The sequence below is a fragment of the Geotrypetes seraphini genome, chromosome 2 (assembly GCF_902459505.1).
Source record: "Geotrypetes seraphini chromosome 2, aGeoSer1.1, whole genome shotgun sequence".
Classification (NCBI taxonomy): domain Eukaryota; kingdom Metazoa; phylum Chordata; class Amphibia; order Gymnophiona; family Dermophiidae; genus Geotrypetes; species Geotrypetes seraphini.
Window position 1 is genome coordinate 124,599,215 of NC_047085.1, and position 15,052 is coordinate 124,614,266.

At 48.2% G+C, this 15,052-nt stretch overlaps 1 protein-coding gene across 4 annotated transcripts in view; it reads right to left on the minus strand.

Annotated features, from left to right (window-relative positions):
- Positions 1-391: 391 nt before the first annotated feature.
- The window catches only part of UBE2V2 (ubiquitin conjugating enzyme E2 V2), a 52,013-nt gene continuing 37,352 nt past the window's right edge, over positions 392-15,052 (minus strand). For 3 of the 4 annotated variants that reach the window (XM_033933754.1, XM_033933751.1, XM_033933753.1), the window contains exon 4: positions 392-1,280. In XM_033933754.1, the coding sequence (XP_033789645.1) occupies positions 1,134-1,280 (147 nt within the window). In that variant the 3' untranslated portion in view covers positions 392-1,133. Of the gene's footprint in view, positions 1,281-3,574; positions 3,634-15,052 lie in introns of all 4 variants that reach the window. The other variant, XM_033933752.1, reaches the window with a different exon arrangement.

The window sequence follows — 15,052 nt, forward strand, 5'->3', positions numbered from 1 at the left end:
AGATGTGTACCTGGGATCTTTTATGTTAAGTTCACTGCTGTGCCCCCTAGGGTGCCCCACTGCTTTGCTGGGACATCTGTGTGGACAGTCTGCTAAGAATGCTGGCCACTCCTATGTCACAATAGCTGTTTTTTGTAAATTTTTTATTAGGACTTTTTTGTTTTTTTCAAAAATGGTTCAAAAAGATAAGACACACCGAGGACAAATACATCTAGGAAATAGTCATTTCCAAAAAAATAAAGAGACTTTTTTCTGGTTTGAAAATGGCTATTTTCTCACTAGATATTTGAGGCTTTCCCAAAACATCTAAACTCATTATTTAGATGTCATATTGAAAATGCCCCTCACTGTATGGCTGTACAAGTTTTATACAAATTGCACAGATTTAGAATAGGCTTTCCACATTTTATTTACATTTTAAGACTAACTTTAATCTCAGAATCACATATCCATATACCTACTTCCTTTTTTTGTTTTGCTAAAACTTAAATTGCATGGTTTATTATAACAAAGACTGTAAACAAATATTTGCATGTCTGTTACATGTAACACATAGGAGCTGCTCAACAGAAATCCATCCCCCCTTTAAAAATACAGGTATCAACAAAACAGTCCAGACCATAACTTGTGGAACTACTAGTAGTCAGCACCCACACCTCTGCAAAATTATTAAACAAAATAAACAAGTATTCATTGTACCTGCTACTTTCAACAACGTAATTTAAAATGGCAGCTCTTTCACTAAGCAAAAATGGAGAAAGCATACCATTTACATTTGTTTCCTTCCTAACAGATTCATTTTTTATGAAATACAATATCCATAGTAACCTGATATTTCATGTCATGCTTTCATCTTAAAATACTCATAGTTTTATTAGGCTAATTCAGGCTTAGGCTTAAATGACAGTGTCTTGATAAAAGAAAAAAATAATTGTGCCACCAAGTCATCTCCCAATACCGAGTTCCAAAAACTAGCATATGCAACACTATGCATATGCATGTGTGAATGTGCATATATAATTTTTGTACACTGGCAAGCATTCTGGTGTGGCTTCTCTGAACTGTGAAATTTAATCAAGACAAACACAAGAAAAAGGTTGTATTTAAGACAGAAGTTTGAAAATCAACTACAATTAATTATTATATGTTTGTCCTTCTGGTGGTTGTGGAAGCTTCATATTGTCTTTGGACATCATTAGACGCCTTAGTTCTTGAAGTATAACTTTAATGCTATAAGAATTTTGCCACTTTGTTAACACTGGTATGCTTCGTGCATCCACCTGTTAAAAAAAAAAAGAAAAGAAATGACTACAAACTGCATAAAAATTAATAAGTATTACATAACAATATCCATAAAGTAATCCAAGTTTTAGTTATCTAGCTACACTTAAGTACAGACCTCTGTTTCAAAATTAAGAAATAAACTATCAAAATCGATAACAATGGCCTTATTCTACCCCAGGGGTAACAAAGTCCCTCCTCAAGGGCCGCAATCCAGTTGGGTTTTCAGGATTTCCACAATGAATATGCATGAGATCTATTAGCATACAATGAAAGCAGTGCATGCAAATAGATCTCATGCATATTCATTGGGGAAATCCTGAAAACCTGACTGGATTGCAGCCCTCGAGGAGGGACTTTGACACCCCCTGTTCTACCCCAACACTACTGGGATAGTCTAAGAGTTTTCAGTGACACCATCCATACAGTGTTACTGAATATGGGGGTTTATAGGTTTAGCTGTTGCTGCTAAACAAATAGTACATCCTTCTGAATGCTGGGCCAAAAATGTTTTGATCAAACTAAACTAAACTAAACCTTAGGCTTATATACTGCATCTTATCTATAACAATAAAATTCAGCACAGTTTACAAAAAATAGAAAAGAGAACAAATACAATGTGGATTTGGAATAGTATGGAGAGGAGCGGAATTTACAACTCTGAAAATAGCCAAATTTTCAGATGTTTTCGAAATAGTTGGAAAGAGCCCAGATCGCGCAGTTGAGCAGGAAAATTATTCCACAACTCAGTAATTTTGAAAAGTAGAGACTTCCCTAATTTGCCAATGTAGATAATGCCTTTCAACATAATCTGGTTTCTGTGTTTACCTGAAAGTGCATCTATTGCAGCAGTTACCAAACCTGGTCCTGGAGGCACCCCAGCCTGTCAGGCTATCCACAGTGAATATTGAGAGATTTGCATGCATATCTTTCTCATGAATATTCATTGTGGATTTCCTGAAAACCTGATTAGCTGGGGATGCAGGGCCAATTACAGCATCCTGGCCCATGCCTCTCCCAATTCAGCAACTTCCCTCCTCCCACGCTAATACTTGGGTCCTGGAAGGATATGGCTTCATAGGCCAGCATCAGTGTCAAGCAACAGCACCAGGAGGGAGAAGGGAATTGTTGCACTTCCCTCCTCTGACGCTGGCCTTCCCCCCTTGTGGCAGCTGGCCTATGAAGCCACACCCTGCTGGTACAAGGCAGCAGCGTCAGGTAGCTTAACTTATGGGATGGCGACATCACAGCCCTGGGCATTTGGCACCCTGGGACAGAGCCTCACCTGCTTCACAGGTTAATCTGGCCATGCTTAAGTGCTTCCTGGTCCTTGATCTATATTATCTAGTCTTAGTTTAACAAAATATCTCTGTTAACTGTCACTTTTTTTTTTTTTTTTTTTTACCTCTCCATCCCTCCACAATGAAAATTTGTTAGAGACAGAAAACAGAACCATTTTTAGCCACTTGAAAATCTAAAAAGAACTATAACAAAGCTGATTGATTCTGAACATTTATTAACCAAGTCATTTTATTTAACTTGAGAGCAAGTTCCCTGAAAAACTATGCATTTCTGAAGAATTGGACAGCACACAGCGGGTAGGGCCATGACTAAGGAAGAATGGTACTACTGGTACAAGAATACTAGGGCCTAGGTTCAGGGGCCCTACATATTACAGTATATTTAGAAAAGTAAATGTGTGGTATAGTGATTAGAGCTACAGCTTCAGCACCCTGAGATTGTGGGTTCAAACCTCCCCCATGCTCCTTGTAACCCTGGGCAAGTCACTTAATCCTCCACTGCCCCAGGTACATTAGATTGTGAGCCCACGGGGACAGACAGGGAAAATGCTTGAAGTACCTGTATGTAAACCACTTTGAGTGTGGTTCTAAAACTACAAAAAGGCGGATATATAAGTTCCAATTCCTTTCCCTACTTATAAAAATTAAGGTTAATTAAAGTTACACAGACATTTAAAGAAACTGATGCTCCTTACTCAGTTTAGAAATACTGTAGAAGCTAGACAAAATGGTATGTTAGAGTAGTATAAAGGGATTAGGAGACTTCAGACTATGATGAGAGCTATCCATATCATGCTTAACAATGGAAGATTAGGTTTATACCTTCAATAATCTTTTGTTAGTCCATGTAGGATTCCATACGCTAAGTGTTCAGTTGCAACCTGCAATCTGGGAGTCACAGAAATCCAACACTTTTCTGAGCATATGCTCCACCCCCTTAACTGAATATGTTTGCTAGCTCTCAGGCTAAATCCCAAACACAAGTAACATACCTGCACAAATCCATAAGGGGGTATGGGAGAAGATCCCCAGCAACACAAACGATTCTGCTCTGCAAAACATAAACAAGTAATGGAAAAGGCACAAAGGTGACTCAAAGCATTGAAGAACAATGTAGAACTAACCTGCTGTGTGCAACGAGCACGCCAAGAAAGGCCTTCAATAATGCGCACACTCACAGAACCCCCCCCCCCCCCCCCCACAGGATCTGTCAACTGGCTGGAAAGTGTTCAAGCCTGTAAGGAGAATCATCAAGGCAGAAAGAAGCAGGCTATTCCAAACAACTGAGAGTACACAGAGAGGGCGGGTTGTATGGAATTCTACAGGGACTAACAGAAAGAAGATAATCTTCCATTTTGTTACGTCCCTTACAGATTCCATACGCTAAGTGATGTACCAAAGTAATGATAACATCTAGGGAGGGACAGAAGAGCCTGACCTCAACACTGATATACCAAAAAGCAGCATCAGAACAAGTCGCCACATTCACTCGGTAAAACCAGGTAACAATATGAAGAGAGGTCCAAACAGCCACCCTGCAAAGTTCATCAGGATGAATTGCACAAGACTCTGCCCACGATGCAGCCACACTTCCAATCAAGTGGCTGCTTGCCATGGGCGATGTAAGTCACAGAAATGGCCAGTTGAATCCATCGAAAGATTGAAGCCTTGGACACAAGGCTGACCACGGCGAGGCAAAGTAGTCAGGACAAACAGGTGATCAGACAGCCAGAAATCATTAGATCATTCCAAATAGTGGAGCAAGACTCTCCCGACAGCCAACTTGCACAAGATCCAATCCTTTCGCTCTGAGCCTGCAGAAGGAAAAGCAGACAAATGAACTTCCTGGTTGACACAGAAGGCAGAAGGCACAGTACGGAGAAAACTCCCGTGTGCAGAATACGGATAAAGGACGACCTGCACAAAAGAGCCTGAAGCACTGATAAATGCCGTGCTGAGATAATGATGACCAGAGAGTCTTGACTATCAGATCCAAAAGAGAAGCATCCTTCAGTGGTTCAAATGGGGCCTCTCCAATGCCCTGTAGAATGATTTAAGATTTCACAAAGGGAAAAGAAGATACAATGGAGGTCGTAAACTAAGTACCCCGCCCTGAAACCTGGACATAGCTGGATGAGCAGTAAGCGAACTAGCGCCTCTGCGCACTCTAAAACATGAAAGGCATACAACATGAACTTTAAGGGAGGCCACTGGTAAACCTGTTTATAGGCTTGCCTGAAGAAAAACCAGGACCACTGAATAGGGAGCCCTCTCATGCTCCATGTAATTCTTAGCACACCCACATTGGAAAGCCTTCTAGGCTTTGGTATAAGACGCTATAGTAGAGGGTTTCATCGAGCGCAAAAAATTTGAGATAACTACATCTGAAAAACCACGTTTCATCAAAGCTGAGCACTCAAGAGCCATGCCATAAGACCAAAGTGCCATGGGTTCTCCATGGGCACCGGCCACTGACTGAGAAGATAACAAGGAAGAAGGAGCCAGAATTTCTCGCCCCACAGAAGATGGACGAGATTCGCATAACGTGGGCAACGAGGCCAGTCTAAAGCTACTAGAATCACCAGGCCGGGATGCGTTACTATCCAGCGGAGGATTCAACCAACCAGAGGTCATAGAGCGAACATCATACAGGAGCTCATGAGCCGGCCAAGACCGAACCAAGGCATCAGGCCCTAGCTTCCTCAACATTCATCAACTGAAAAAGCGCCTGGCCTTCGAGTTCTCTACCGAAGCTAAGTCCATCTGCGGCTGACCCCAGCACTGTACAATCAAATGGAAAGCCTCCTGCAAGATGGACCATGCTTCTGGGTCCAGGATCTGTCGGCCGAGGAAATCTGCCTGAACACTGTCGACTCCAGCCACGTGGGCTGCTGAGGAAAACAGAAGATGAGTTTCTGCCCAGCGGAACCACATGCGAACCTCCTGGCCTAAGAGAGAGCTTCTCGTGCTCCCTTGATGTACGTACGCCACCACCGTGGCATCAGAGAAACTCGCTTTGCTGTTCCTTTCAGAAGGGGGTGAAAAGCGAGTAGCGCCAACTGAATTGCCCAAACTGTCAGACGATTGATCAACCAATGGTGCGAACGAGGAGTCCACTGCCCTTGAATAGAGCGGTCCCTGCAGTGAGTCCCCAACCCAACAGGCTGGCATCCATAAGAGTCATCCACTCAGAAATCCAAAGAAGCCAGCCCTGACAGACAGCCTCCCCCTGAAGCCACCAGCTCAATTTGCTGCTAACTGGCACCATCCAAGGGAGTGGCATCTGAAGGAGGAAAATGCTGCGAAGACCACTGAGAGAGGATGGACTCCTGTAAAGGGCGCATGGATGCTCTGGCCCAGGGAACTGCCTCCAAGTAGGCCACCAGAGACCCCCAAAACCTGCAGATAATGCCAGGCTGAGGAGCCGGACGGTCCAGAAGAATTCTGATCAGTCGAAGTTGCTGTCTGTGTGCCTCGGGAAGAAATACAAAACCCTTTCTGGAGACTAAGAGAAGGCCCAGATACTCCAAGGACTGGGAGGACATCAAGTGGCTCTTCCTAAACTTGCCAATGTCTGCAGCAGAGACACTATCGTCTCCACCACACTTTTGCACTCCTGACGGGACCATCGGGAAGGGATCTCAAGGCACTTTATGCAAAAAAAATAAGAAATAGAAGCAGAGCTACTGCAAAAGACTTCTGCATGGATTGCAGAAATTGTAACCGGATATGTTTGCTAGCTCTCAGGCTAAGGGGGGATGGATGGAGCATGTGCTCAGAAAATGTTGAATTTCTGCATCTCCCGAATTGTGGGGTGGTATTGAACACCTAGTGTATGGAATCCGGAAGGGACATAGCAGAAGGTTATTTATGATAATGCTTCTCTTTTTATTATTTATTTATAAAGTTTAATGCTTCTTGATATGGATATAATTAGTTGTTAAAACACCTTTTGTAAAATTGTGCCTGTATTACAAAATATACAAATACTACTTATACACCAAACATTTGTAGACTAAAAGGGATTTTAAAACAACTCGCAATTTCAAATTTTAAAACACAAACTGAGAGCATTGTCTCACTAGTGCGGGGGTCGGCAACCCGCGGCTCCAGAGCCGCATGCGGCTCTTTTCCACCTCTGCTGCGGCTCCGGTAGTGTGTCACGCAGGAATGCAGCTTACAAGTCCGGCGTCGCGGCGGGAAATAGCCATGCTGAGCAGTGAGCTCAGCACACACAGATGAAAGCCTTGCTTGCTGATTGGTCCGGCGGCCCCGCCCCGCCGTGCCGCCGGACCAATCAGCAAGCAAGGCTTTCATCTGTGTAGTGCTGAGCTCACTGCTCAGCATGGCTATTTCCCGCCGCGACGCTGGACTTGTAAGGTGCCTGAAAAAGAAGTCATCCTGGCCGGGGTCGGTGTCATGCTCCGGAGATCTACAGCCTTCCTATCTCCCTCTCCCTTCTACCTGCTTCCGGCCACATCCCCTGCTCCGCGGCTCTCTTCGGCAACTCAGCAGCAGCTTCTGACGTCGGGGCCTACCTTCTGCGAGTCCCGCTTGTTTCAACTTCCTTTTTCCACAAAGGCGGGACTCGTAGAGGGAAGGCCTCGATGTCGGCAGCTTGTCTTGATCACCGCTGCTGACGAATTGCTGAAGAGAGCCGCGGAGCAGGGGGATGTTGCCAGGTGCAGGTAGAAGGGAGAGGGCCAGATGCAGGACTCGTGGGTGAGGGAGGGGAAGAGAGAGAGAAAGAGAGAGGGGAGGGAAACAAAAGGAAATCTTTCATACTGGGCTGGGCCGGAGTGGAGGGAGGGTGGAAAGATTCTAGCTACAGGGTGCAGTAACAAAGGAAAAGGGGGGAAAACTGAAAATGGAGATAGTGACACAAAGAAGAGAAAGGGTAAGCAGGACCTACTGAATAAGGATAGAGATTCAGAGGGGACATGAAGAGGAGATGAAATAGAGACATAGAAGTAATGCTGAAAAAGTGTGTGTGTGGGGGGAGATAAAGACATTGAAAGGGCAAATGGTGAACATGGGGTAAAGACAAGGACAGAGACAAATGAAGATTCTGAAAAAGTGGTGAGATAGGGATATAGGTGAGATGGACACAAAGAAGGGGGATGCTGGAAAATAGGTGGAATGGTAATTCTGACAGACACAGAAGGGAAATGCTGGATCAAGGAGAGATGGGGCTCAGGCTGGATGGAATGAGGAGAATTGCCTTGTTGGCCCGGAACTTCCTCTCCTACGCCAGAATTGACGTCAGGGAGCGGAATGCTGGTCAGCGCAACACTTCTGCAGGGAAAGCTTGGGACGGCGGTGGCTTGGGGGCTGTTCCCCGATTGCGGTGGCAGCAAACCGAGTGGCTTGGGGGAGGGCACGGAGACAGAAAGAAGGGGGAACAGGGAGACAGAAAGAAAAAGTTGGGGGAGAGAATGGGGTCTGGAGGAGAGGAAACATACAGGAGGCTGAAAGAAAGGAAGAAAGATTGGATGCACAGTCAGAAGAAGAAAGTGCAACCAGAGACTCATGAAATCACCAAATAGCAAAGGTAGGAAAAATGATTTTATTTTCAATTTAGTGATCCTGTATATAGCATTAAGATAAGAAACAATATATGCAGTGTTAGATTTGTTTTATAATGGTTTTGCGGCTCCAAGTTTTTTTTTTCTTTTCGAAAACGGGTCCAAGTGGCTCTTTATGTCTTAAAGGTTGCAGACCCCTGCACTAGTGGAACAATTTGTGGTGTTGATCCCTGTGCCTTTATGCATCCTCACTCTGCTTGGTCAAAGAAATGACACAAGAGTAAGCTAGGGTAGAAAGCACTGTTACTCACATGTTATATATGTTATCTGTGGACAGTAGAACATGGATTATCACAGATGGGTAGCATCATTGATAGTCTTGGCATGGACACTGCCCAGCATTCAGCAGGCCTGACCACGTATAAATAAGGTATAATATGAATAAAGATATATTTTACATAGGTATGCACAAATAGGTATTTATAAGCAGGTAGACTGATTATATATTATAGATGGAAATAAGAAAGAGGATTGATGAGAGGAAGTGGCGTCGAGCTCCTACATGGCTGCTTAATCTGAGAGCTCTGTTGGGGCTGAGGAGTTAATAAAGAATTATAGCCTTTCGGTGTACAGTTTTGGAGACTCGAGGGGTCCTTTTACTCTTCCCCGAATGGCAACGAAGAAAAAGTTGGATAAATTCCACTTTCCAGCAGGGAATGCGGATCGGACAAAGGGGGCTGGCGGAGGGCCATTGATGAGTGCTATGAAAAAAAAATGGCGCCGGTGCCTTGGAATCTGAAGATGAAGAATTTACTCTTGAATCCCAAGATGAGACTGAAATCGCACCACTAATCTTGCGATCGTGGCTTCGAGACCTTAAAAATGAAATAATTGGGGTTTGTAAAGATTTGAAGGCCACCATGGCAGAAATCAGATTGGAGGTAGTGGAACTAGGAGGGCGGGTGGTGGCAACAGAGGAGCATGTTTTGGACCTTGCACGGGATGTTATAAAGGCAAGGGCTACTCAGGATCAGACGGACACCACACTGCAAGCTTTACAACTGCAGGTAGAGGATCTAAAAAACCGATCCCGTCGCTGTGATTTAAGGGTGTGCCGGATAATGAAGAACATAAAGACTGTGCAACCCTAGTACAGGACTTTTGTGCAGAATTATTACCAGAATTGGGAAATCCACCTTCAGAGAAGATTGTACTGGTCCGGACCAAAAGACATCATAGCTTGCTTTGCAGACTTTGGTCTAAAAGAAATGATTTTGCAAGCTGCCCATCGTAAGCAGGACATTAAGTGGAGTAACATCGGAGTGGGAATATTTCAAGACTTGTCCTGGGCTACCCTGCAGAAGCGTCGGAATTTCAGGGAAGTAACGCAGGTGCTTCATTCGGAGGGCCATAGATATAGATGGTTCTTCCCATTTGGAGTGTGGATAAGCATAAATGGAAAATCTAGAAAAGTCCAGGAAGTGGATGAGGCTTGGGCCATAATGAAGGAGCTGGGATGCAAAAATATGCCTGACATTTCGGGACCGATGCATAAGATGGCGGAAAAGAGAACCCAGGGGTTGTGGACAACAGCAACTCGGTCCAGCACCAAACAGATGCGAGCTAATACCAGACTAGTTCCGCTGCCGGATCCTTGGTTTTTTTCTTTTTGATTTGGACTGGGGGTTACCATCTTTATGGAGGTCTTGATAACGGAGATCTTTACGGGTGGACACTTCCTTGAACTTGTAGTCGAGTGTTATTTTTGTTTAGAGTGCCATAAGTTCTATTTGGGGTTTTGCACTGCTATTTATGGGGGGGGAGGGACTGAGTCATGAGAATTTGTTGAAGGGAGATTGAGGGGTGAGGGGGAATTTTGAGTGGAATGGGAAGGCTAAAAGTTGGGTATTTTGGTGGCCTTCGGGGAGGGGACTTCACTTCTTTGCTCTGGCTGACCGGAGGGCGGCCCAGTCAGATATTGCAGGGGAGGGGAGGAGATGGGGGTGGGAAGGGAGTTTCTGATGGAAGGGTGCTGAATTTTGGAGAGCTCGACACCTTTGGGGGAGCTCGACACCTTTTGATAGGCTCTTGGAATGTTAATGGTTTAAATAATCCAGGGAAGAGAAGTATTGTCTTTAGAGAATTACAGAGGTTACGTTGGGATATTTGTCTTTTACAGGAAACTCATTTAAGACCACGAGATGAGCGACTGTTACGCTCGCCACAGTTTGATATGGTTTGGGTTCATCGGACTAGTAGTCCTCAGCAGGTAGGGGGCTTTGCTATTTTGCTGCATAAAGGGTTGGGGGCGGCGGTAGATCAGGTTTATAGGGATATTGAGGGACGTTGCATGGCTATTCAAGGCCGTATACAGGGGAATCTGTTTACAGTTATAAATGTAAATGGTCCTAATTCTTCACAAGCTGCATTTTATAAAGGACTGATTGAAGGGTTGAGTGAGTTTGTTAAGGGGGCGGTTTTCTTTGGGGACGATTTTAATGTATGTCCTAATGTAAAGTTGGACTATTCTAGAGGGGGGCACCATGAGGGAGGGAGACACAGCAAAGCTTTTTTGAGGTTGATGCAAACACTGGGATTGTTGGAGACTTCTTCATGGTTCCATTAAAAATTATACTCATTATTCCCATACTACTCATACGTACACTAGAATTGATGGATTGTGGGATCATTGGAATTTATGGGGGAGATCCAACGGGCAGAGATAGGAATGATGCAAATCTCAGATCATGCACCTGTTTGGATCTCTTGCACGGGGCTAAGGATAATCAATTTCTTCTCTAGGACACCTATTACAAAAGCTAAACCTAAAATACTACATATACGCTAATGAAATCTCTATTTTAATTCCCCTGAATAACATGACCAACGAAACTTTAAAACACATTTCCCATATCATGACTGAAATTGAACAATGGACTATCAATTTTAAATTTAAATTAAACACTGAAAAGACAAAAATGTTCTTGGCTAGCCCAAAGGACAAAATCACTATAACATCAATTCACCTAAACGGTCACGATCACCCAATATCAAAAACTATAAAAATATTAGGAGTCACTTTAGACACCCACTTGACTATGGCCGAACACACTAACATGGTGGTAAAAAAGTGCTTCTTTGCACTGTGGAAACTGAAAACCATCAAAAAATATTTCGACCCTCTGTCTTTCAGACTACTGGTGCAGTCATTGATTCTATCCACCCTGGACTACTGCAACATCATTTATCCCAGGACAAGCAGGCATGATATTCTCACATGTGGGTGACGTCATCTACGGAGCCCCAGCGCGGACAGCTTTTCAAGCAAACTTGCTAGAAGTTTCAAGTTTGCACACTGCACCACGCATGTGCTAGCCCTCCTGCCACTAGAGGGCGCATCCCCACCTCGTGGTCCTCAGTTCTTTTTCATCCGCGGAGCCAGAAGCCCTGTGGAGAATTTGTGCTAATTGTGCCTTCTGTCGCCGCGGCTGTGTAGGGTTTTTCGCACGGTCGCTGCGTTTTTTCGTCTCTTTCTTACTTTGTTTCTTCCTTTTTCAAAAAAAAAAAAAAAAAAAAAAAAAAAAGTCTAAAATCTTTCGTATCCGTTACTACCGGGGGCTCCCGGTAGCCGTGGCCGAGGAACCTCGCTTGTTCCCGGCTCTCTTGTGGGCCCATGTCCCGGCCCGTAACGGGCTTTAAAAAGTGCGGGCGCTGTGAAAGACTCCTTTCGATTACTGACCCGCACAGGTGCTGTTTGCGGTGTTTGGGGCCCCAACACCCGACGGCATCTTGCGATAAGTGTGCCACCTTTCAGAAGCGGGCACTTAAACGCCGCAAGGCCCGCATGGCGGAACTTTTCTCTGTGGAGTCCCCGCCGGGGAAGGCCTCGAGTTCGGCCTCGGCTTCGGCCCCGGCCTTGACCTCGGCCTCGACATCGGCCTCGGCCTCAGCTTCGGGACCGTCGGCTTCGCCTCGGGCCTCGGTGCCTTCGAAGCAGCTGCCCTCTTCCAAGGCCTCGGGTAAGTCTCCGCTTCCCTCCTCAGCTCCATCCAAGAAGCCATCCTCGGGCTCGTCGGCGGGTGGGCCCGCCTCAGTGAAGCCCAAGTTGCCAGCGTCCGCTGCCCCGAGGGAATACTCGAGACCGAGGTCGCCCTCTGAGGAGCAGCGGCAGGTCTTGCCGCAGGGGATGTCAATCCCCGTGTTCCAGGAATTGCTCCGGGCGTTAATCGCCTCGGAGCTCACCGGGGCCATTGACCAGCTGCACCAGGCTTCGGCCTCGGCAGCTTCGGCTTCGGAGGCTTCGGCCCCGGTGGGCCCGCAGTTGGCGACCTCGGTCTCGGGTACCGGGGCCTCGGCTCCCGAGGCGCCCACGGCCTCGACCTCGGTGGTTCCCTCGGACCCGGCTTCGCGAGATCCGCCGGAGCGTAGTGTGCGCCCGAAGGACAAGGGGCGCCGAGTACGAAGACTTTCGTCTTCGTCCTCGGGGTCCTCGAGGGGTTCATCTCCCTCGGGCAGGTCTCGAGCGAGGCGCAGGCCGAGGAAGGCTAAGCGGTCTCGGACCTCGCCTCGGCGGCGTGGTCGCTCGTCACCGGCCGGGGGCGGTGCCTTGCAAGTTCGGGATTTGCGTGTCGATAACCCCATTTTGTTCCGGTCTCCGGCCAGGGAGGGCTCTCGGGCTTCCTCGCCCGGGCCGAAGGGGCGGGCCTCGGTGCCTCGGACCCCGGGGGGATCCCCGAGGGGTTCCTCCAGGCGCACCCGGTCTCCGACTCCGTCGAGGTCGCAGGACTGTGCCTCGTTGGGGTCGGGGTCGGGTAGGGAGCCCAGGTACTCCAACCAGGCCTCTCCCTTCGGCTCTGCCGGGAAGTCTCGGTCTCCCTCTCCTCCTGCTAAACCCTCATCCTTTACGAGGTTTGTGCAGGATATGGCTGCGGCTTTGGGTGTTGACTTGTCTGAAGGGTCCACTTACACCAAGGAGTTTTTGGAGGAGCAGGATCTTCCTGCCCCCCCCAGGGAGTCGCCGCGCCTTCCAATTAACAAGGTCCTCTGTCAGACCTTTCTGAGGAATCTTGAGGCTCCTTTGACGGTCGCTGTGGTCCCCGCCAAAATGGAGTCTAAGTATCGCACCCTTCCCATCAAGGGGTTTGAGAAGGGCCAACTTTCCCATACTTCGCTCCTGGTGGAATCGGCTGTCAAGAAATCTCAGCCTTCCCGGGTCTCGGCGACGGTCCCGCCTAGTAGGGAGGGCCGGACCCTTGACAAATTTGGGCGCCGTCTCTATGCGAACTCTCTGATGGCTACCAGGGTCCTGAACTATGCCTTCTCGTACTCTTCCTTCCTCCGTACGATGGTGAAGGACCTCCCCTCCTTTCGTGAGGTGATGCCTGAGTCGCATAGGGACCGGTTCGCCACCTTTAGTTCCAACCTGACCCAGCTGCGCCTATATTTATTCCACGCGGTTTATGATGCATTTGAACTCGCCTCGAGGGTGTCCGCCTGTGCAGTGGCCATGCGCCGGCTGGCGTGGCTTCGTACCCTCGAAATGGAGTCCAATTTGCAGGAACGCCTGGCTAATTTGCCTTGCGTTGGCGTGGAATTGTTTGATGACACTTTGGATGCGGCGACGGAGCGACTTTCCAAACAGGAACGCTCCCTGGCCTCCCTGGTGAAGCCGAAGCCTAAGGCGCCTGCCCAGCGTCCCTTCAGGCAGCCTCCGAGGAGATACCCTCAGAAGTCCACACCGGCCTTCTCCAGACCGCCCCCTCGAAGACAGCCCCAGCAGAGTAGAGGCGGCCCCTCTAAACCTGCCGCGCAGGGGGCCGCCAAGGCCGCGCCGTCCTTTTGACGGGATAGGCGGTTGGGGGCGGGCCCTCACCGCAATATCGAGCCACCCCCTCCCCATCGGGGGTCGGCTGACGGCCTTTGCCGGGGCATGGTCGGCGATCACGTCGGACGCATGGGTGCTCCGGATAATCTCAGACGGCTATTCACTAAACTTCTCCTGTCCGCCTCCGGACTTGCCCCCCGGGGCTTGCCCTCCCAATCGGAACCAGCTGGCCCTTCTCCTGGAGGAAGCCAGGGCCTTGTTGAGTCTCAGAGCGGTCGAGGTGGTACCTCGAGATCAGATGGGCCTGGGGTTTTACTCCCGTTACTTTTTGGTCCCAAAAATGACCGGGGACTTGCGCCCCATTTTGGACCTCCGGAAGCTCAACAAGTTCCTGGTCCGGGAGAAGTTCCGTATGTTATCGCTTCCGGTTCTCTACCCTCTTTTGGAGGAGGGGGATTGGATGTGCTCCCTGGACTTGAAGGAAGCTTACACCCATGTTCCGGTGCATCCCGCTTACCGCAGGTTCTTGCGTTTTCAGGTCGGGGATTTGCACCTGCAGTATCGGGTTCTTCCCTTCGGGCTGGCATCCTCCCCTCGGGTATTCACCAAGTGTATGGTGGTGGTGGCGGCGGCCCTGCGCTCGCGGGGGTTACAGGTCTTTCCCTATCTGGACGATTGGCTGATCAAAGCCCCGTCCAGGGAGGGGGTTATCTTAGCGACCCGACAGACTATCAGTCTTTTACAAGACCTGGGGTTCGAAGTGAACTTCCCAAAGTCCCAATTGCGTCCGGCGCAGTCTCTCCAGTTCATTGGAGCCGTGCTGGACACGGTTCGCCTTCGCGCTTTTCTCCCCCCGCCCCGGCGGGAGACTCTGCTTCGGTGGAGTCGCCATTGTCGAGGGCAATCGCAGGTGCCGGCCCAGCACATGATGGTTTTGCTGGGTCACATGGCGTCGACGGTTCACGTCACGCCGTTCGCTCGCTTGCACCTGAGAATCGCGCAATGGACTCTGGCGTCGCAGTGGCGCCAGGATCGCGATCCGGTGTCTTCCCGGATATCAGTAACTCCTTGTTTACGTCGATCGCTCCGTTGGTGGACCGACTCTTCCACTTTGTCAGGGG